General features: G+C 33.7%; 1 protein-coding gene across 24 annotated transcripts in view; it reads right to left on the bottom strand.

The window, feature by feature from the left end:
• LOC145263089 (peripheral plasma membrane protein CASK-like) overlaps positions 1-23532 on the bottom strand; it is a 1377184-nt gene that overhangs the window by 364329 nt on the left and 989323 nt on the right. For all 24 annotated transcript variants that reach the window (XM_080119970.1, XM_080119992.1, XM_080119972.1 and 21 more), the window contains one exon: positions 20070-20156. In XM_080119970.1, coding sequence (XP_079976096.1) covers positions 20070-20156 — 87 coding nt within the window. The remainder of the gene's footprint in view (positions 1-20069; positions 20157-23532) is intronic.

Genomic DNA, 23532 nt, shown 5'->3' with positions numbered 1-23532 from the left:
AACCGACCAAACCTGTGACAATATACATTCACATTAGACCCACTGCATAATCACACTGGTGTTTGTTCAGATATGTACCGACAATCACTTTTCACATTGTGTTCTACAATCCTGAACGTGCTGCCTCAGAATTGTGTGAATGAACATGTATCACTGTCACATTTTCGAAGTTCTGTATAGTCTAACCATCGTGATGTTCCTAAGTTTTATGCATTCCCTAATTAGCGAAGTAGCCTCTATATTGCTAACGGTTTTATGACCATGGCTTAATAAAGAAAAAAAAAAGAAACATTTTAAGTATTGTTACAGTTATTGATGATAAATGATGCTTCGATTTACTTGTCTCCCCACAAGGGCAGAGTTAGTTGGTTTTTAAAGTGGGGAAAATTCAGCTCCCCAAAAAGGGCCTTCTAGGAATGGGAAGGAGAGGGGGGGACATTTTTTTTAAAACTGTGTTACTTACACAGAATATAGACAATGCTGAAATAATAACGCTATTTTTTAGAAACCCATTCTAAACATGGGGAGGCGTGGTCTAATGGTTAACAACACGGACTGATAACATGAGTGTTCCAAGTTCGAATCCAGTTCGTTCCACAAAAAAAATCACTTTTACTTAGGATGTTGGCAACCTTTACGTGATCCTGTAAGTACCCGATGACTTTCTAGAAAGAATTCTGTCCAGGAAAATATTGAGGAAACTAATGCTACCAATCGAATCTTCGAATTCATATGATGACGATGGGGAAGGGCGTTTTGTAACTATTCTGTGCGTTCATCTAACAATTAAACAAACAAAAGATACCGTTCAAATTGAATTTAACTCGAAATCTAATATATAAAAGGCTATACGTCTGTCTCCATATTTCCAAACTCTATCTCCTCAGAAACTAAAAGTCGCAGAACGGCGCTAGGGGCTTCAAATGATTGAATTTTTTTATGGACCATTCTGTTATGGGTCTTTAGCTAGGTTTAAATAGTTTTTAATGGGTCAAAATTGAAAAAATGGTTATAAATTTTGTACATTCATCTTAGTTTATTTAAAAATTTTAATTAGTTCATATGCATGTCACATTGATACAGTGGTAACGTCACCAGCTTTGAATGCTACAGTTTCGGTTTCGATTCTAGCTGATGGCACCCAAATGCATTTTTAGTTTTACTTTTGAAGTCATTACTCTATAGTAATATTTACGAAATCTGGACAAATTTAAATATCATATTTAAGCGTAAAAAATAACATGGTCCATATTCTGCATAAGTACCAAAATTGCTTTATTCTGAAAAGATTTTTCCTCTGAAAGAACAGATATTACACTTTAATCCATACCTGAAGGCCGTAGGAGAAGAATAGAATCCAAATAAATAATCTATCTATTTACTTGTCTACCCATAAGGGTAGAGTTTGACACAAAGACAGTTTTTGATGTGGGGGAAAATGCAGCTCTGCAAAAAAAAGGGCAATATGAATTGGAACAAAATTAAAATTCCCTCAGTCTAGAAGGATTTCTTCTTCACTGACTTTGAACAAAAAAGATACATTGTAGTATCAGAACACATACTATGCTCTTGGTGAAAAGGCCAATTTAGTTAGAGAAAAATTAAAAATCAGAAATAAATAATTCTTTATCTTTAGGCATGCCCCCCCCCATTTGTCAGTATCACCAAAATACCACATTCACTTCATGGCTTTAATCCTACTTAAAAGATTGATAACGATTTCAATGAAATTTTATTTACAAAAATGAATATTTTTCTTTTCTACAAGGGAGTCACCACTTATCAAGGCCCGAAGGTCACTCAAGAATAGGGGTTAATGAGTGAACAATTGTCATCAGGATAACACCGTAATAATCATTAGTAGTGAAAATTTGGGTATAATTTGATTATTTAAGGGGACGGCTCAAGAACTTGTTTACATTGAACTTGAAGACGACCATATTGTAGTCAGCTGGAAAGACGAAGACCATTTGATCATGGATGACTCACGCTGGAAGTTTGTTTAAAGTGAAACTAGTTTTGCACAGAGCCAGCCTCACTTTCTCATCCCATCTAGACTGGTCCAGCTGTAGGACAGGGTCAAGACAGCTGGAGGCCAGGTGGGATACTGGAGATGTTGACGTCTTCGGTGAAAGTGCATTGGAGGACCACCCGAAGACGAAGTTGATTATGAGGAGGTTTAAAATAAGAAAATGCCTTTCAGAATAAACACTCCCCAACATCCCCATATTAAGAACGGCTTTCGGAATAAACACCCGTTGCAGGTTGGACAACTTTCGCCATGTCTTTCTATATACAACGCCTGATATTTCCAAATAGCCAGTGATCTACTGGCTAAGCTCAACGTTGCTTAACATTGGTGATCTAATGAGAACTGGTGTTGGTTGGTTGGTTTTGTTTTACGGCATATCAATCCTTTTCAGGTTATTTAATGCCGAATTCAATGATTTTGAACAACAATTTTTTTTAAAAGAATATGTTTGTTTTTTCCAAGTCGGTTTCTATTTAACCCATAGTTGGGACCCTAACAGGTACTACCATTCCGTGTCAGAGTGGACCTGGGAGCAATGGCAATTAAAGGGTGGCTCCACACTTCCCAAAGCCCACAAACTGGAGCTTCACCATAGGATATAGTTTAAGGTCATATCCAGGACCGAGAACCGGTGTGTATGTCGCACGGATACACGTAACACAATGGAACAACCTCTTCTTGGATGAAATTTCTGTTCTCTATCACGTGGTGAAGCTTTTCTGGGAAAGTATGCTTTACTTTTTTTCTTTTTCTTTTTTAAAGGAATGAACACGGATGAACACCGCAGAGATTAATTATGTAACTTTATTTTCGCCTCAAGATAGAAAATCAAACTCTGAATTGGGAAAATTAATTATTGGAAGAAGAAGAAGAAGAAGAAGAAGAAGAAGAAGAAGAAGAAGAAGAAGAAGAAGCTCAGAAGTTTTAATGACAATAATAACAGCTTTTTATGACTGTACATAGAATTGTTTATGATTCTGAACTGTTTTTATTGCCTTATACTTATTTGGCCAATTATTTGTTTTTTTATTACCTCAGCCTTTACCCCACACATTCAAAGCACACTAGCACATATATCTTCTATATCTCTTCCCACTGAAGAAACGTCCTGAGCCTGCTCCATCGTTATTTTCATGGCAAGTGCTCGACTGAACACTAACCTATCGTTCTTTTTTTTTTTTTTTAACATCTTCACCCCAAACAAGGCACATTGCCACTTTGATGTAGGGGGCTACTATCAGGGACATAAGCTACAGGGGTACTATATGGGGAGTTGAGCAGCAAGATGTCGGTTCACGTTACACTTGAACTTCTGCATGTCAGTACAGTTGGAGAAGCAGGGACCCGGAAGGGAATTCCAAAGTCTAGCGGTTCTGGGGAAGAAACTACTGAAGTAGAAGGCTCTCTTACATCTAGGGATCTCTACTGTGAAGGGGTGGGATTTAGCTGCTTGTCAGGTTTGAGGGGTAAAAGTGTTTGTAGTTCGTCGGAGCATTCACTGTTAAAGTACTTGTAGAACAGGCAGAGGGATGCAACATTTCGTTGATGGGACAGAGGCTGAAGCTTAGATGACAGTTCAGGACCTATTAGGTTGGTGACTCTTTTGGACCTGGGAGCAAGAGACTAGTAGCAGATGCACCAGCCCAAATATGACAATACTCTATACATGGGCGAATGGTGGCCTTATAGAGGTACAGGATACTTTCGGGTGTTAGTAGTTTTCTAGCACGGTAGAGAGAACCTATCTTCTTTGCAACGGTCCTGGCAATGCTCTCAATGTAATTGTTCCAACTCGTTCTACCTTGCAAAACTTTCACACCAAAAAAAAAAAAAAAAACACACACACACACACACTCGACTAGCTTTAACCACTATATACGATTTCCCTCCCTCTCTAACTGTGCCTAAATCTAAATGCAGATTCTATGAATAAAGCTTTTTTTTTCCCAGAACTGCCCGCCTGTAGAACATTGTTCTGCTGGCCTGCTTCCCAGTTGAATACAACATGGTAGTCTTCAAATCCAATGTAAACAAATTCTTGTTGAGCTGTCCCCATAAATAATTAAATTCTACCCAATTTACACCATTAACGATTACTACACCATCACCTTATATTTATTAACCTTTATCCCCAAGTGGCCCTCGGGTCTTGATAAGTAGAAAAAAAATCTCTTCTCACACATTTTTACACATACACACACATTATATATATATATATATATATATATATATATATATATATATATATATATATATATATATAGTAGTAAGTTATAAAATATATATGGCAATTAAGCTACATAGCCTGATGAATCCTAGCGTGGATGAAACACGGAATATTCTGTGTAGCTTAATTGCCATATATATTTTATAACTTTCTACCTACATATTGAGCACTGTTGAAGTAAATACTTAAAGTTTACGCATAAATTTATACTACTTATATTAATTTATGCGATTAAAATTATTATATATATATATATATATATATATATATATATACCAAAAATGGTAATTAGTAAAAACCTGAAGAGAGTGCTCAATACTATTGCAGAGCAAATATATATATATATATATATATATATATATATATATATATATATATATATATGTGTGTGTGTGTGAAGTGAATTTATAACTGACATCACTTCTCCCTACTATTATTTAACCAACGGTTAAATATTACCAGTGAATTAATAATATTACACTACTTTTATTCACAGTCATCAAAGTAACAATAAAATATTACTAGTCAATTTATACCATTTTATGTAGCGACGTTCTTCTCGTTGTCTTTGGCTAATAAATAAAAACACGAAAAGATGGAAGTGAAGAAATGTTTAATTTTAGCTTTCCGTAATAACAGATGCCGTGAAATGTCGAAAATGAAGAACAATGGGAATCAAAGTTCCTTTCAATTTCATTAGAAAGAAAGAAATAATGCAAAACAGAAAGACAATCCAAGTTGAAAAAGTTTTAAACAATCGATTAATTAACGAATCGATTTCGATAATTTCGGTGCAGAAACTTTCCTAAGGTCTTCAATCTTCGTTACACAAAGAAAATGAAGCTAAAAATGGTTTGTGAGGAATTACTGAAAAGAGCACGATGGAGGTGGAAAAGAAAATGACAGGGGGATGAGATGGGAGTGAGGAGAGAGGCTTTTTCTGACCAATCAGGTTAGGTTTGATTTTTCTCTTTTGTGACATATCGACCCTTTTTTTGTTGTTGTTGTTATTAAAGCTGAACTGAAAATGTAAAAAAAGGTTTTGTATCTTTAAAAAATAAAAATGTAAAGTATACAAGAACAATAATTCTGTAATAACGAATACAGAGTTACTTACCTTTTTGACTTAGGATGGCATCTTCTTGAAAATTATTTTGGTTGGAAATATAATTTTGGACATAAATTGAATTGAATTACATTTTCTTTTTAAGAACATACAACAATGATAATCAAATAAATTGGCTAGAAATTAATTCCCTAAATTGAACAGTTTTGCCTCACTTCTATCTTCACTAACAAAGATTAGAATCTATATATTAATAGAATAGCGTGTGTGTTATTTATTTTGTGTGTCACGCTTACATCCGAGTGACTGTCGTTTAATTGCTATGGACTTCCATTTCTTGTAATAAATAATTTTACAAAGAATTCTTCATAAGTTTTAGTTTCGGTTTCAAGTATAGCTGATGGCACTCCAGTAATCTATTGTTTTTTATAAATAATTTTATCAAGAAATCTTCATAAGTTTTGGTTTCGATTTTGATTATAGCTGAAGGAACTAATATATATATATATATATATATATATATATATATAAGTTTTGGTTTTGGTCTCGATTCAAGCTGATGCATCCAAGTCATATGGATATATTTTTTATTTTTGAAATAACAACTTTATAATATATAAAAATCGAGAGAAAATTAACTCTATAATAATAAATATGCAAGAATTAAAATATCATATTAAAGCGTGATTTACGATCGAGCTATGCTAAGCATCTCTGCTAACTTAGATAAATACTTTTGCAGTTTTAACAAAAGAGCTACAATAATATCAGAACGTCTCCATTTACGTTGAACATCTACAGAATGTCAACATCAATATATTACAATTGAATGAGTCCTCTGTGGAATTTCTACAGGTTCCACTAGTGTAGATATAATTCTACAAAACCTTACATCTAGAATCCTTATTCTTATTTTTATAAAAAAAAACAGTATATATTTCTGAATTTTTTGTTTATTTTATTGGTCATTCGTCTTATAGGATTCTTCAGACTTCTCATATTGAGTACCATTTTCACAACGTTTTGGTCGATGTAACTTCCGACCTTCTTCTGGCTTATCTTGTTGAACTCCGGATTCTGGATGGAATTTTAAACGGAACCCTTTATTTATTTCACCTACAATTGCAAATTACTTAGGACCTCTATCCAGTAATGGCCGACGGAACGAGAGCATGCTACCCCAATGAAGTAAATAAAGGTTTCCGTTTGAAATTCCGTCCAGATTCCCGAGTTTGACAGAAATCTTGAGTGTCATTTTCACAACATTTCAGTCAATGTAACTTCTGATATTCCTCAGGTATATCTTGTCGAACTTAGAAAATCTGTCAAACTCGAGAATCTTCACAGAATTTCGAACAAAACCTTTTATTTAATCCATGGGAGTAACATGCTCTCATTCTGTCAGTCGTAACTAGGTAGAAGTCCTAAGTAATTTGTAATTGTATTTCTGGGTCGCCTGCATGAAGGATTGAAACATCAACTTTCAGAAGAGTGTAACTTTTACAACTGAATTTCACCGAGCACTATGCCAAGTGTCCTTGAGGACCTTGTTCAACAAGTTACACCTGAAGAAGGTCGAAGGTTACAGCGACCAAAACATTGTGCAAATAATACTTAAGATGGAAACAGTAGTGCAAAGAATCTAAATAATGCATAAATATTTGTTTCTAATTAGCTAAAAATAATTGTGTGTCAAAACACAATAGAATTTCCAAAAAGAAATCCCTTTTCAAGATCAACATCTGCTTTTCTCAAAAGATGTTTACAATCTGTTTTGATTTCTAGAATAATTCTTTTCTGACCTGATGGAAAAGCAGACGATCAGGTTGGACATATGGAAGAAGAAAAATATTCAAAGATTAAATTCATTGAACAAATTCCTTGCATCCATCATCATCATCTGTCTTTTATAGGCAATTAAACTAATGGCCCACAAACAAAATTGTGTCTGCAACAACAGAGTTCATGAAAATAGAATTGTACAGTGCAAAGAGCAAGAATGGCTTTAAAAGAAATTGTAAATTATTTTGGTTTTGGTATTGGCAGGTTACAAGAGAATTCTTCAGCAGAAATAGGTACATTGCAATAGCTTGCTAATAATCAAAAACTAATAATAAGGTATCATAAACCAGTCGGTTTAGTGTGCGAAAATAGGGGAAATATAGTGAAACTAGACTAGGCAAAAGTTATAGCCGTTGATTAGAATGAATGCTTTATGCGAAATCGATGATTGAATATAGTTTAATTTTATACTTATTTTTGCATTAAATAATCCGTGAACTGTGAATTGAATGGATACCATAACACTTAGTTCGTTGCATCTTAACATAACAAAGGTCTATATAAAAATTATAGCCAGATCGTGGAAGTGGCTTTATTAAAGTATAAAAAAGCTCTAATAGTCATGGTGTGAATACTGCAAATTTTATCTTTGGGCAACATCCATTGCTTGTCATAATGTTCAAAATAGTTCATTGCTTGTCATAGTGTTCAAAATAGTTCATTGCTTGTCATAGTGTTCAAAATAGTTCATTGCTTGTCATAGTGTTCAAAATAGTTCATTGCTTGTCATAATGTTCATAATAGTTCATTGCTTGTCATAATGTTCATAATAGTTCATTGCTTGTCATAATGTTCAAAATAGTTCATTGCTTGTCATAATGTTCAAAATAGTTCATTGCTTGTCATAATGTTCAAAATAGTCCATTGCTTGTCATAATGTTCAAAACAGTTCATTGCTTGTCATAATGTTCAAAATAGTTCATTGCTTGTCATAATGTTCAAAATAGTTCATTGCTTGTCATAATGTTCAAAATAGTTCATTGCTTGTCATAATGTTCAAAATAGTTCATTGCTTGTCATAATGTTCAAAATAGTTCATTGCTTGTCATAATGTTCAAAATAGTTCATTGCTTGTCATAATGTTCAAAATAGTTCATTGCTTGTCATAATGTTCAAAATAGTTCATTGCTTGTCATAATGTTCAAAATAGTTCATTGCTTGTCATAATGTTCAAAATAGTTCATTGCTTGTCATAATGTTCAAAATAGTTCATTGCTTGTCATAATGTTCAAAATAGTTCATTGCTTGTCATAATGTTCAAAACAGTTCATTGCTTGTCATAATGTTCAAAATAGTTCATTGCTTGTCATAATGTTCAAAATAGTTCATTGCTTGTCATAATGTTCAAAATAGTTCATGGGAAATCTCATAATCGTTTGGCAAGGAAGAACGATATCTTTTTTTTTTTTTTTTAAATGCGTGTACTTTTGTCTCAATCGGCATCAACATCAGAAGATTTCAATATATATATATATATATATATATATATATATATATACAGCACAATCACATTGACACACCAGTTCTCACCAGATCACCAAAGTTAAGCAACGTTGAGCCTGGCCAGTACCAGATGGGCAACCATTTGCGAAGGTTAGGTGCTGTATATACCGTGCCAAGTCATAGAAATTTCCATGTTGGTATCTGGAGGCACATTAATTCCATAGGAGAGAGGCATCCCTAGTCTTCGTTAAGACATGCATCTGGGAGAAGGAAACTCTAATGTAAAAACCTGTGGTGTACTTTGTCCTGTAGTAGTTATCTGCACCGACAGAGGTTAGCAGTAATACCAAAATGTGTGGATGGTTCTTTATAAAGCCTTCACCACTATAAACACATAATCTGTGTGAATTTCTGAGCAACTTAGCTGTTGTAGCAGAACCTTATATGCCGAAATCGACGGGAGAGTTCATTATATATATATATATATATATATATATATATAAAACTAAGTATTTAGGCAGAGGAGAATTGATGAGAAACATAAAGAAATGTATTAATGGAAATAAATAAATACAAATTAATAATATTATAATAATATAATAATAATAATAATAATAATAATAATAATAATAATAATAATAAATAGATAAATAAATATAATAATTTGATAATGATGATAATATTTAATAATAATAATTACAGTTAATGTAACACTTCTACACTAATAGGACGAAATTTCGAAAATCATAAAACTGAATTTCACATAAAAACAACGGTATCTACGTATTTCTCACATTTTAAAGATGATTATAACCAAAAATTACGAAAATCAATAAGGTAGAAAATTATTTAAAGAAAATAAAAAATAGAATTTGATGAAAATGATCATAAAACACAGGAGAATTCGAAAGGGAGGTAATTTCCTGTTTTGATTAAAACAAAATGGCGGAAATTTTTCTCCTGCTAACACGATTAAAGTTGTTTTTTTTTTTTGATAATTAAGGAATATTCAGGTAATTTTGATTGCATAATTTGGAAGCTAACTTTGTAATTTATTTAGAATTGACAACAACAACAACAACAACAAAAAATCAGTTGAAACCATTGTTTTTTATCTGAAAACTCCATTTACCGACTACAAAATCTGGTCCCAAATCTGTTTCACTTGGATTATTTGAATGACAGGCACACTCCCAAATGGGCTTCCTATAATGCCCCCCCCCCCCGACAAATACAACCCCCACACACACACACACTTCTTTTTGCTTTATTGCAGGAACATCATGGCGAATGTTTTAAGTATGACTATCTATCATGAACATGCAATGACTGTGGAAGTGAAAAGAATCAAAGGAATAGTGCTTGGATGAATTGGTCAGAATCGATCTAGTAAAGAATAGAATAGAAGATAACCACACACACTTTTGATAGCCTTGTGCCTGATTTGTAAATTAATTAAAACAAAAGTTATTTGGGAATAATTCAAATTCTGTCCTCAGTCAAAGAAACAGAAATCCTTCTAGACTGAGGCATTAAAAAAAAAAAAAAAAAAAAAAAAAATTTTTTTTTTTTTAAAACCCAATTCAGAATATTCCTTTTCGGGGAGCTGGTTTTCCCTTCTCATTAAAAACCGCCATTCTGGATAAATATGTCCTTATGGGGGAGGCAAGTAAATAGAGACTGTTTAACTGTGATTGATTTTCAAATGCAACTAGAAATTTTTATTCTGAAAAAAATGTTTAAAAGAAATTTAAAAAAAAAAAAGAAAAGAAAAGGGTGAATATCATTAAGGATACAAAATAGTTGGAATCTATAGAAAAAAATTCTTTTACAGGTTTTAACCAAAATATACCTGTACAAGCCTGACGGATATTTGCAATAATAATAATAGAAAAAAAAAATGAGAACAGAATTTAAATTTCTAAAAAATAACAAAAAACACCCATTTTATAACAACAGCCATTTTTCTAGTCATGGGAGATAACTGGATAAGATACAATTCTATTTTTAAAAAGTTGTTTTGCATTGATTCAAATTTTGTTATGTAGCCATTTTCTTTTTTTAACTGCTCGCGGAAACAGAATAAAGCAAGCATTAAGAGTTTGTGTGAACAACTTGCAGAAAAAAAAGATGTCTAAGAATCTATTTCAGCCTTTGTGTATTCGAACTGATGAGCTATATATAAACACAGATGGGGAGTCAACTGAAACTCTTGACAGTATTAGCATTTTAAACGAGTAAGAATTGTTTTCATTGGTTAAAAAACATCCAGTTTACAACTTAATGTAATTTTTTTTTAGTTCCTATATAGAATTCCCCCTATATTAAAATCAAAAATTAAAAATTTGCATGTTGTATGTACTGATGACAAAAAATGAAAACATCATATTCAAAAAATCATGTAAATTGATCAAGTAGTTTTATTTCTAAAAAAAAAAACCCAAATTTTATGAGTATCCGAGGAGTAACCGTCTCGCCTGCCGTTTTGAAAAGAAATCTAAAAAAACAAAGAGAAATAACAATGATTCATACTTACTAGATTCATATTACCTACGAATTCCCATTAATCGCTTTTAAATGATTTTTCTTAATAAAAATAAAACTACTTGATCAATTTATGTGACTTTTGGAATATGATATTTTTGTTTCATCACGGGTGTATACATCATAGAGATTTTTCTTTATTTTTGTTTTTAATATAGAGGAATTATGGACGAGAATCATTTTATTTATTTCAAAGATGAGGGAAGCGACCATAACACAGAGCTTGTCTCCTAGTCTCTAACCAGCCTCTCTTTTTTTTTTTTTTTTTTAATTTTCTTCCTTTGAAGATTGTAATGCAGGGTATGTGGCAGCCAAACCAGCTACAAACATTGCTCTGCTTTTTATTGAAACCAACCGAGAGCTCTTTTTAGTATCCTCATTGTTCCTTTAAGTGCAATTATCTGAATCTCTTTTGCACTTGGTTCACCAGGAATATTAGTTAGGTAGGACTTCAAGTTCTTCTTCATAAGCCATGTGGCACCTATAATAACTGGTATGGTTGATATCTCTCTAAGACCATATGTGGCAGTTATGTCCTGTTAATACACTTGAACACAGAGTACAATTCAATCTAGAGGAGTCTAACCTCTGTAAGTTTCTGAATTTTTGAGATGAGGATTAATTATTTGGATGCTTTGAACTACTGTACTCATCTTGATTGTTCATATCAGATAGCTTTGGTCGATGAACCTCCGATCTTCTTCAAGTGTATCTTGTTGAACTCTGGAATCTGCACAGAATTTTAAACGGAACCCTTTATTTAATCCACAGAGGTAGCATGCTCTGGTTCCGTCAGCCATGACTGGGTAGAAGTGCTAAGTAATACGTACAATAGAACCTTTTTTCGATATTTTAATTTTTTAATGTCTTGATTAAACTGTACAAGTACCCGAATTAAAAACAAGCATTCATGAGAGAAAGATAGTCATGTTACTGACGTCAAATGCGAGTGTATTTTCATATCGTCTGCTACAAAGGTTATGTAAAGAAAATTAGAAACACAATTTGCTTTTAAGGTTATCTTTTAATAGTTAAAACTAGGCAGAGGCAACAACTTTAGTTTACAATGGAGAGGGAGATGGTTTGGTTGTTTTGTTTTACGACATATCAACCCTTTTTTTTTGTGCCAAATCCAGTAATTTTAGAAAAAAAGTTTTTATTATTTAAGTTCTTTATATCTTCGTATATTTATTCATCGTGTTTGGTTTGGTTGTTTTGTAGAGGAATATTTTGGACTTTACAGATCATGATTGAGTTTTTTGCAAAAGGGAGGGAGAATAATATCAATGTTTGGTGCACTTTAGCTAAAGAATCCGGAATCTAGAGACAATCTGGTGTGTGTGTGTGTGTGTGTGTGTGTGTGTGTGTGTGTGTGTGTGTGTGTGAAAAAGAGAGAGAGAGTGAAAGAGAAAGAGAGAGAGTGAGAGAGAGAGAGAAAGGGAGAGTGAGAGACAGAGAAAGGGAGAGTGAGAGAGAGAAAGGGAGAATGAGAGAGAGAGAGTGAAAGAGAAAGAAAGAGAAAGAGAGAAAGGGAGAGTGAGAGAGAAAGGGAGAGTGAGAGAGAGAGAAAGGGAGAGAGAGAGAGAGAGAGAGAGAGAGAGAGAGAGAGAGAGAGAATAAAAAGCAAGACACTATTGATTAAAAACCAAAACCTTGATCCGGAAGCTAAGTTTTTTTTTTGTTTTTTTTTTTATCCTCTTTAGGAAAAAGTCAATGTTTATTTTAACAAAAAAACAAATTCGTTCAGAGTTTCTTTTTCTTTCAGGCATTTCACCAAGAATTATTTCTGCATATGTGACAAAAGCTTTCCATACCTCCTTCAAACAAAAGCGTAAGAAAATTATCTATTATTTATCGTCTGGCTTTGAGACGTTATGTCAAACGGAATAATGATTCAATGAAAGATGGGCTCTTTTCTTTTCTTTCTTTTTTTTTGTGTGTTCTCATGTCAAATGGAGTGAAATAAAATTTAGGTTGAATCTGCACTTAGGATAAATTTGAACAAAAAATAAATACATAAGTAAAATTGGTAGAAAGGAAAATCGAGCAAAAAGTAAATGTTATATACGTGGAAAAAAATTGTTTCTTCCTATACTGACATTTAAAGAGATGCATTTTTTTATCATAAGATTAGCTTTTCATTTTTTTTTTTATACCATGCTTAAATTTAAAAGAGACAAATTTTATAATAAAAATAAATTGTAAAATGAATAATAATAATAAAAAAAAAAATCTAATAATTCTGTGTTTGGAAATGCACGTCAGAGTATATAAAGTAATTTTTTTGTGTGTTTAAAGTCCCCAAAAGGCATATGAAATAAATGTATTGTTAACTGTGTTCTTCTACTGAAGTGACTGCTGTTCAATATGAAGGTAAAAACCATAAAATGTATTCAGGAAAAAAAAAGAAGAAGAAAAAAAACAGGCTACACGGAAAGAGAAAGGTAAGAAAGAAAGATCAAGAGTAAGAAAGGATAAAGGTAGGATAAGAGAAAAAGCAATAAAGAAAATAAGCTAAAAAGATGAGAAAATGTTAAACAAAAAGGAAATTTATATATATATATATATATATATATATATATATATATATATATATATATATACACACACACACACACACACAAAAAGACAGGAAAAAAGAGAAGAAACAATTTCATAAGATTTCTAAAATAAAGAACTATATATATGTGTGTGTGTATGTGTGTTTGTGTGTGTGTGTGTGTGTGTGTGTTTGTGTGTGTGTGTGTGTGTGTGTTTTTTTATTTGCTTTTGTTAGCGATACCTTTTGAATGAATTCAATTATTTATACGAAAGTGCATTTTTACCTAAATGTGAGTTGGGAATAATTTTCCCTTTGACCAATTTGGCACGCTGTAAATGGAGAGACCGCCTGGCATTGCCCGGTTGTAAAATACACTTAAATATGACAATATAACAGACACAACAGTAAAACAAATGAACACATATCTAAAGAAATGGCAGAAACACTAGAGGATGGTCTCCAATCTGTAGTGGAATGGGGACAAAAAATGGTCACATTCAATGCTGCCAAGACTAAACTTGTTTCCTTCAATAATTACAAGAAACCTTCTCTACCACCAATAGCAATGTCCAAAGACTCTTTATCTAAATGTACATGGTTTCCGCTCTGCAAGATCTACAGCAGATGTGCTAACGGTTATATCACATAGGATTAGGGAATCTCTTGACAAAGATTTCCTTTCCAGGGCAATTGCTCTTGACATATCGAAGGCCTTTGATAAGGTATGGCATAAGGGCCTACTTCACAAGATTTCCAGCTACGGTATTACTGGAAATGTTTTCTCAATCATTGAATCATTTCTCTCTGATAGGTTTATAAGAGTAATGGTTGATGGCCAGAAATCAGTGGCCCACAGTATTAATGCTGGAGTCTCCCAGGGGTCCATCCTGGGCCCAACTCTCTTCCTGATCTACATAATGATCTCCCAAAACACATACTTAAATCATTCATTGACATCTATGCTAATGACACGACCATCTATGGCAACACATCAAAGGTCGTAAATGACAAAGTTCTCTCTAATTCTCTCTCCTCTGATCTTGAGCGCATGGTACAATGGGGGAAGAGGTGGCTGGTCACTTTTAATGCATCCAAAACCAAGCTTCTATCTTTACATCATCAACGCTCTGATCCCCATCTGGCATCAATTGAAATGGAAGGCTCTCGTCTTGGAGAGGCTCCATGTTTTGACAATCTTCTGGGTTTGACCTTTAATCCTGATCTAAAATGGAACACGTACATCAAATCTGTTGCCAGGGACGCTGGGATAATGGTGGGATCCTTCTACCGCTCCAGAAGATATCTCACTACTGATGCAATTCTCTATCTTTATAAAAGCCAAGTACGTCCAACGATGGAGTACTGCTGCCACATCTGGGAAGGAGCTGCTAAAAACAATCCTGCCTTGACAGAGTACAAAATAGACTTTGTGGTTTAGTGGGGAGATGCCCTTTTCTCTTCCCTGCAATCTCTCTCCCACAGAAGAGACGTTGCAAGCCTGTCTTTGTTTTATCGCTATTTCCGTGGCAGGTGCTCGTCTGAGCTCCAATCCCTCATCCCCCCCTCGCCAATCTTTCATGAGAAACACCCATCTAGCTGAAACTACTGTCAATAATTTTCCCCACTCTTTATCTGTGCCTAAATCCAAACGTAGATTCCATGAGCAAAGCTTCTTTCTTAGAACTGCACGCCAGTGGAACTCTCTGCCGCTTGCCTGTTTCCCACCTGACTACAACTTGGACGTCTTCAAGTCCAACATAAACAAACTCCTGACAAACCGCCCCCTTAAGACACTCTATCAAAACCCCCAATACTAATGATTACTACAATACTATCTCATTGATTACTGTACACGCAATAACCCTTATCCCTGAGTGGCCTCCGGGCCTTGATAAGTGGTGACCCCCATGTAAAAAAAAAAAAGAAAAAAAAAAACTCCTCGGCCTAACGTTCACAGGAAACATGAGTTGGAACAATTACATTGAGAGCATTGCCAGGATCGCTGCGAAGAAGGTAGGTTCTCTCTACCATGCTAGAAAGCTACTAATGCCTGAAAGTATCCTGTACCTCCATAAGGCCACTATTCGCCCATGTATGGAGTATTGCTATCATATTTGGGCTGGTGTATCTGCTACTAGTCTCTCACTCCTAGACAAGGTTCAAAAGAGAGTCGCCAACCTGATACGTCCTGAACTGTTATCTAAGCTTCAGCCTCTGTCCCATCGACGAAATGTAGCATCCCTCTGCCTGTTCTACAAGTACTTTAACGGTGAATGCTCCAACGAAATACAAGCACTTTTACCCCCCTCGATGTAAAAACTACCGACAAACCCGACAAGTAGCTACATCCCACCCCTTCACAGTAGAGATCCCTAGATGTAAGAGAGCCTTCTACTCCAGTAGTTTCTTCCCCAGAACCGCTAGACTTTGGAATTCTCTTCTGGGTTCCTGCTTCTCCAACTGTACTGACATGCAGAAGTTCAAGTGTAACGTGAACCGACATCTTGCTGCCCAACTCCCCACACAGTACCCCTGTAGCTTATGTCCTTACATCAAAGTGGCAATGTGCCTTGTTTGGGGTAATAATGTAAAAAAAAAAAAAAAAAAAAAAAAAAAAAAAAAAAAAATTTTTGATTTATGCAGATTTCATGTTTATTTTCATATTATATTGGACCACATATATAGTAATGATTTAAAAAGTAAAAAAAAAACATATATAGTAATGATTTAAAAAGTAAAAAAAACATATATAGTAATGATTTAAAAAGTAAAAAAAACATATATAGTAATGATTTAAAAAAAAAAAAAAAAAAAACATATATAGTAATGATTTAAAAAAAAAAATAAAATAAAATAAATGACTCGTGCACCACCACCGAGAATCAAAACCAAAACGTTTAACTTACGATTTACTCTTTGCTTTGACTTTAATGCCTGAGCTATGAAGGCATGCTTGCTGCAAGGCTAAAAATTGAAACATGAACTAATAGCCATTACACTACGCATGCACAATCATAATGCTGTCGTTTGACCGTTATTTATTTAATTTTCACTTTTGCACCAATTTCCCCGGCTAAAACCCAAATATCAAGTTTTGCATTGGTTTGAATACCCTATACATTAAGTTTCATGTCTGTAGACCAAAAACTGACAGAGGAGTTTGGTAGGCAAAATTTTTTAAACAACTATATATACATAACTTTTTTACATTTTTTTTAAAATTACATTTTCACCCCAAACAAGGCATATTGCCACTTTGATGTACTATTAGGGGCACAGGCTACAGCAGTACTAGGTGGGGAGTTGGGCAGCAAGATGTCGGTTCACGTTACACTTGAACTTCTGCATGTCAGTACAGATGGGGAAGCAGGAACCTAGAAGGGAATTCTAAAGTCTAGCAGTTCTGGGGAAGAAACTACTGGAGTAGAAGGCTCTCTTACATCTAGGGATCTCAACTGTGAAGGGGTGGGATTTTGCTGCTTGTTGGGTTTGTCGGGGGTATTTACGTAGAGGGGGTACAAGTGCTTGCAGTTCGTCGAAATATATATAGAAAGAGATTTATGTTAACTATAACCTTTTTACGCAAATATTACGCAAGTATAAACCATGTAGAATATCTGCATGAATATAATTACACTGCTAATATACTAATAATTTAATGTTCGTAGTATATTATGACTTTCTATCCCCTTTTTAATGAATAGGGACTTCTGATCGAATAATTTATAATCTGGAAACCGTGATACACGCACGTATGTATGTTAAAGGTACTACAGTATTAATATAAAGATGCTATTACATAAAAACTGAGCACCGTCTCAGTCGTAAAAATGTAAACTGATGATACAACAAAAAAAAAAAAAAAAATTATAAAAAATTGGTGCATAATAGTATAATAGTTCTTCGGAATACTATTTTCATCTTGAGTGTCATTTTCACAACGTTTCGGTCGATGTAACTTCCAGCCTTCTTTGTTAGACTTGAAAATCTTTCTGTCGAACAAAAATTTCAAACGGAACCCATTATTTAATTCATTCCATCAGCCATGACTGGATAGAGGTGCTAAGTAATTCACAATTTTATTTCCAGTTACCCACACTGAGGATTCTAAGTACTGCGCCACGAGTTAATGCCTCTGAATTTTTTAGATGAGGATGTATTATTTTTTTTTTTTGGATTATTCAGACTACTACTCTCATCTTCAGTGTTATTTCAGTCAATGTAATTTCTTCAGGTACATCCTATCAAACTCAGAAATCTTTCTGTCGAACTTGGGAATCTGCGCAGAATTTTGAACGGAATTCTGCTTGATCCACAGGCATAGCATGCTATCGTTACGTCATACTCCAAATAATCGATAAATTTATTTTTACTTTAACTGCAACAACACTCACCTTTAAAACGACGACTTTCATGGGGTTTCATTATGCTGAAAACTAATATCACATTAAAATTTGGGGATATTAAGGCCTTTTTTTTTTACTTAATGAATGTCAGTGGGCGTCGCCATTCTTAACATGGGTATATTGTAACATGCATGCGCATTAGTACTTGTTCAGTTTGGAAAATACATGGCCGCCAGTAAAAGCATAAGGATTAGATTGGATAATAAAAGTCTTAATATCGAGAAAACTACTTATCTGCCCCAAATTTAAATTTGATATTCATTTTCAGCATACTCATCAATGAATGTTGAGTTGCAGTTAAAATAAAAAAAAATACGGAATAATCAATCCTCATCTAAAACAAAATAAAGAATACTCCTCACAAGATTGGTTTTTAATATGGAGAAAATATAGCTCCCCCCCCCAAAAAAAAATATTACTTTGGCTTATGACAAAAATAAAAATTGTCTCAGTCTAGGAAAATTTCTCCTTCACTCACTGAGGACAGAAAATATGAAATGTAGTAGCAGAACAGATATTACACTTTGTTCCTAGCCAAAAAATGATGCAAAGAATTAAGAAAAAAAGTTAGTGTGAAACTGGTATTTAATTATATTTTGTACCGGTAAACTAAAAAGCTGTCAACCTATTTAAGTATAATTTTTTTTTTAATGATATTAATGGCCAGATTTGATTATATTTATAATTTATTTTCAAAAAAGAAAAAAAAAAAAAAAAAAAAAAGGTGAAGTGCGAAAAACACGAAATTAAAGCAGCAGAATTAAAATGCAATAAATCAATCAAGAGTTGTTCCCCTTTGATTTTCTTCAGGCAGCGTTACAAACATAAACGAAGCAGAACTTAATTTGGTAAGAATGGGCTTCTCTGTAATAAATTCACACAATATCTCTACAAAATTAGGTATGTGTATGTACAGATTTGACTTCTAAACTAATTAACCAATCATTATGAATTTTAAAACAGTTGCTAAGCATAATAAGTACAAATATGGGCTATATTTATTTTTAGGTTTATATAAGCTTCAATCTCTGTCCCATCGAAGAAATGTTGCATCCCTCTGCCTGTTTTAGAAGTATTTTAATGGTGAATGCTCCAACATATTACTAGCCCTTGTACCCCTCGATGTAAATACTCTCATCAAATAAATAGAAGACAACTGAATTTGAGCTATTGAAGTCACAATCAGTCTTGTAATTGATACAATTTACTCTTAAAATCACTAAAATTTCCTGAAAACTGCTTTTCTATATAAAAAAAATACTTTATCAATTTATGTGATTTTTGGAATATAACAATAATTTTTCAGTAATTTCGTTATTTCTTAAATTAAGTCAAATTCTAAATAAGAAGCAAAACCCCTACAGCATACTACACCTGGTATTCTCAAATGGTCCCCCATTTAGTACTGACTAGGCTCTATGTTGCTTATCTTCATTGATCTAACAGGAACCGATGTGTTAAAAATGATAGACATGGACTACACTATTTTCTGCAGTCAAACGTAATTTGCACATTCTTCTCTCAGCTTCCAACAATATGTAACATTTCAATCCGGCATGTGTATACAGCTTGTAGGCCTGATCTCATCTCTGCTATACTAATTAAAAAATGCTCTGCTGAGCTAACCCCTTTCCTCTCAAAACTTTTCAACAAATGCCTAGGCGAGCGTTGCTTCTTTAATATCTGTTGTCAGAGCTTGCTTCTCCAAAATCCGAAATTAGCAGCATCTTATTTGCATAGGATTGGTGAGAATTTATGCTAGTTTGGCGCAATCATTCAGGATAAAATTAACTGGGCATCGCCATTTCCTTTATTTTTTTTATTTTTTTTTTTTTTATTATCCAGCAGCTGAAACCTACAAGACACGCAGACGTTTTGAAACATGTAATATCTGCATTCATTACAATTTTTTTCTGTACTACAATGTTGTTATGTTGTAAATATCAAGATAGAAATATGAATCTTACCTGAACATGTGGCTTGTTGAGCAGACGTTTTAATTCATCAGATTCTTCTCCGCAGGTGTCTGAACAGTCGCTCAAAGCATCCAAAACCTGAAGAAAAAAAAAAAAAAAAAGTGGGAAAATAATATTAATTTCAACTAGCGGGACCTGTGGAAATTCCACAGGGGACTCTTTCATATATAATATATTGATGTTGGCATTCTGTAGATGTTCAGTGTGAATGGGGACACACTGATATTATTGTAGCTCTTTTGTTAAAACTGCAAAAGTATTTATCCAAGGACGCTCGGCGTAGCCAGGTCGTAAAATATGCTTAAATATGATATTTTAATTCTTGCAGATTTTGGATATATTATTATAGAGTTAATGTTCTATCGATTTTTTATGTTATAAAGTTGTTATTTCAAAAATAAAAAATATATCTTTATGACATGGGTTCATCAGCTTGAATAAAAACCGAATCCCAAACTAATGAATATATATAACTTTAGTTCCTTCAGCTATAATCGAAACCAAAATCAAAACTTATGAAGAACTCTTGATAAAATTATTCTTTAAAAAAATAGATTACTAAGGTGCCATAATCGAAAACTTAAACCAAGACTTATGAAGAATTCTTGATAAAAGTATTTTTAAAAAATAGATTATTGGAGTGCTATTAGCTATTATCAAAACTGAACCCAAAACGTATGAAGAATTGGTAAAATTATTTATAAAAAAAAAATAGATGACTAAAGTGCCATCAGCTGAAACCAAAACCAAAACTTCTGAAGAATTCTTGGTAAAAATATTTATGATAAGAAATGGAAGTACATAGCAATTAAACGACCCGGATATACATATGACACAGAAAATGACACACATATTATCGTATTAATATATAGATCAGCAAGAAAATTCAACTAATTTCCATTTATGATTCTGAAGTTTTTAGATGATGGAAATAGTGGGAACGCAGCAACTCTATACAAGTCAAACCTTCATAAATAAAATCCCTCTATTTTTCTGAATATTTGAGATGAAGATTGATTATTTCTGTTCTTTGAATTCTTCAGACTACTGTCCTCATCTCGAGTGTTATTTTCACAATGTTTTGGTCGATGTAACCTCCGACCTTCTTCAGGTGTATCTTGTCAAACTCAGGAACCTGCACTACTTAGGACTTCTAAATACCTTGTCATGGCTGACAGAACAAGAACATGCTACACCTGTGAAGTAAATAAAGGATTCTATTTGAAATTCAGTGTAGATTTCTGAGTTTGGCAGAAAGATTCACCCCAAAAAGGTCAGAAGTTACATTCACGGAAACATGAAAATAACACTTAAGATGAGAACAGTAGTCAAAAGGTCACCATAATTATTGCCTTTAATTCTGGCAATGCAATTCTTTGCCAAAAGGGGGCGATACATCTCATTTCCGTATCTGGTTCATATTCCTCTTCATCTTTCTTCCTTGAATCTGGAATCGTGCAGACACATATGGGCAGGAGCTGCTAGAAAAGACTTGTCCTGCCTTGATAGGGTTCAAAATAGACTTTGTGGCCTGGTGGGAGATGTCCTTTTCTCTTCGTTACAACCTGTATCTCACAGAAGAGATGTTGTGAGTTTGTCTCTGCTTTATCATTATTTTCATGGAAAGTGTTCGACTGAGCTTCAATCTATGGTCCCCCCTCGCCAAACTTTCACAAGAAACACTCGTCTAGCTGTAAACACTATCAATAATTCCCCTCACTGTGCCTAAAGTTGCCTTTAGTTGAAGATGTTTATATAAATTAGCTAGGTTGAATATAAACAAAATAACCCTGAACAGGCGTACATGACACAGGAAGTCACATTAAGGAGACGTGTCTTTTAATTGGTTACATCATCGGAACTGAGGTCAAGAGGTCGGGAAGTTTAGAGACAGAAGAGTTGGTGTTTAGTGACAAGAGTGAATAGACGTATTTCAAACGGGGAAGCAAGGCTGCGAAGAACAAGCATGTAGATGAAATGCAGACTCTATGAAGACCATTTGAGACAACTGAAATAAATTTATATTATAAAAATATAAAGTGTTGTTCTGTGATTTCACAAAAGAAGGAAGGTTAGAGAAAGGAGTAGAGTTTGAGTTTGGTCATGGAAGTGAACAGACGTGCTTCAAGCCAGGAAGCGAGGCTGTGAAGAACAAGCATGTAGACACGAAATGCAAACTCTCGTGAAGATCATTTGAGACAGCTGAAATAAATTTATATTTTAAAAATATACAGTGTTGTTCTATGGATTTACAAAAGACAGAAGAACAGAGGTCTCAATTGGTTATGGTGTTGGTCATTTCATGTTTCATCACGGAGCTCAGTAGTGAAGATACAAGAACTCTTGGAGAAAGAAAATGTATGAAGTATATATTATTCGTCTCATAAAAAATTATACTTTATGTAAATATGAATTGTAATATATACCTGTGTGATAACTCTCTGATACAACATGACTCAGTTTATACGTTGTTATCATATCCTCTGACTAAACAACATACAAACAATTTATACGTTTATCTGGTGCCAAGAAAAATATCTCCGCACCTCTCAATATAACATATAACTGTTTTATTATTGTCCCACCTTGCTATACAACAGAGGCTGAAGGCGACTACATTAAATAGATGTCAGCTCTACTACATAATCCATTTACCTGAATTGATTTTTTGAATAAAAGTTTAAAAATAAAGCTGTAGTGTTGTTTTCTTTGGGGGAGGGGGTACTTTTTCATTCCACCCTGTAATACTTAGTTTACTGCACCTTATCATAACAAAGATTCATAAAAAATTTCACCCAGATTAACTCAGTAGTTTCCAAGACAAAATGAAGCAGACAGATGAAGAGAAATATAAGATAGTATTTTGTTTTCTTCCTTTTTTTTTTTCTTCTTTCTTGCAAACAGACTTTTCTTTCTCCAACTTTACAATATAGGACGAAAGAAGAGAGAAAAAAAGAAAGAAAACAACATACTGAGGATGGAGTTTGGCTCTGAAATATATTTAAATCATAAATTTCAAACAAGTAAAATAGTTGTTTATTTTCCTAATATTGCGTTGTGGGTTGGCTTTCAAGTGCACTTGCTGCATATTTTATTTTATTCAAATTAAAACGTTTTTATAGTGGAACTCACAAACTTGACAACTAAAAATGTCGTTATACGTCAGTCCGACTGCCAAGTATGTATAACTGATGCATAACCTCAAAGAGACAGTAAGTGGAAGAGGTCATTATTAGACATAAGGTTGGACATCATAACATACCCCCCTCCCCCGAAACCTTAACTTGTTTGGAATTGCAGATTCCTTTTGCCTATCTAAATAACACATTCATGTAATCAAGAAATTAAAAAAAAGATAAACTGTTTAAAGGTCGCTGTTATAACAACGGAACAAAATATGAATGACTTCATGGCAACGTACGATTGGCCGGAGGCTTCTCTGACTAATTACAGT

The sequence above is a fragment of the Euprymna scolopes genome, chromosome 38 (genome assembly GCF_053919585.1).
Source record: "Euprymna scolopes isolate OS-2025 chromosome 38, ASM5391958v1, whole genome shotgun sequence".
NCBI classification, from domain to species: Eukaryota; Metazoa; Mollusca; class Cephalopoda; order Sepiida; family Sepiolidae; genus Euprymna; species Euprymna scolopes.
The sequence above is the reverse complement of the archived record's forward strand: the minus strand, read 5'-3'. Positions and strand labels throughout refer to the sequence as shown.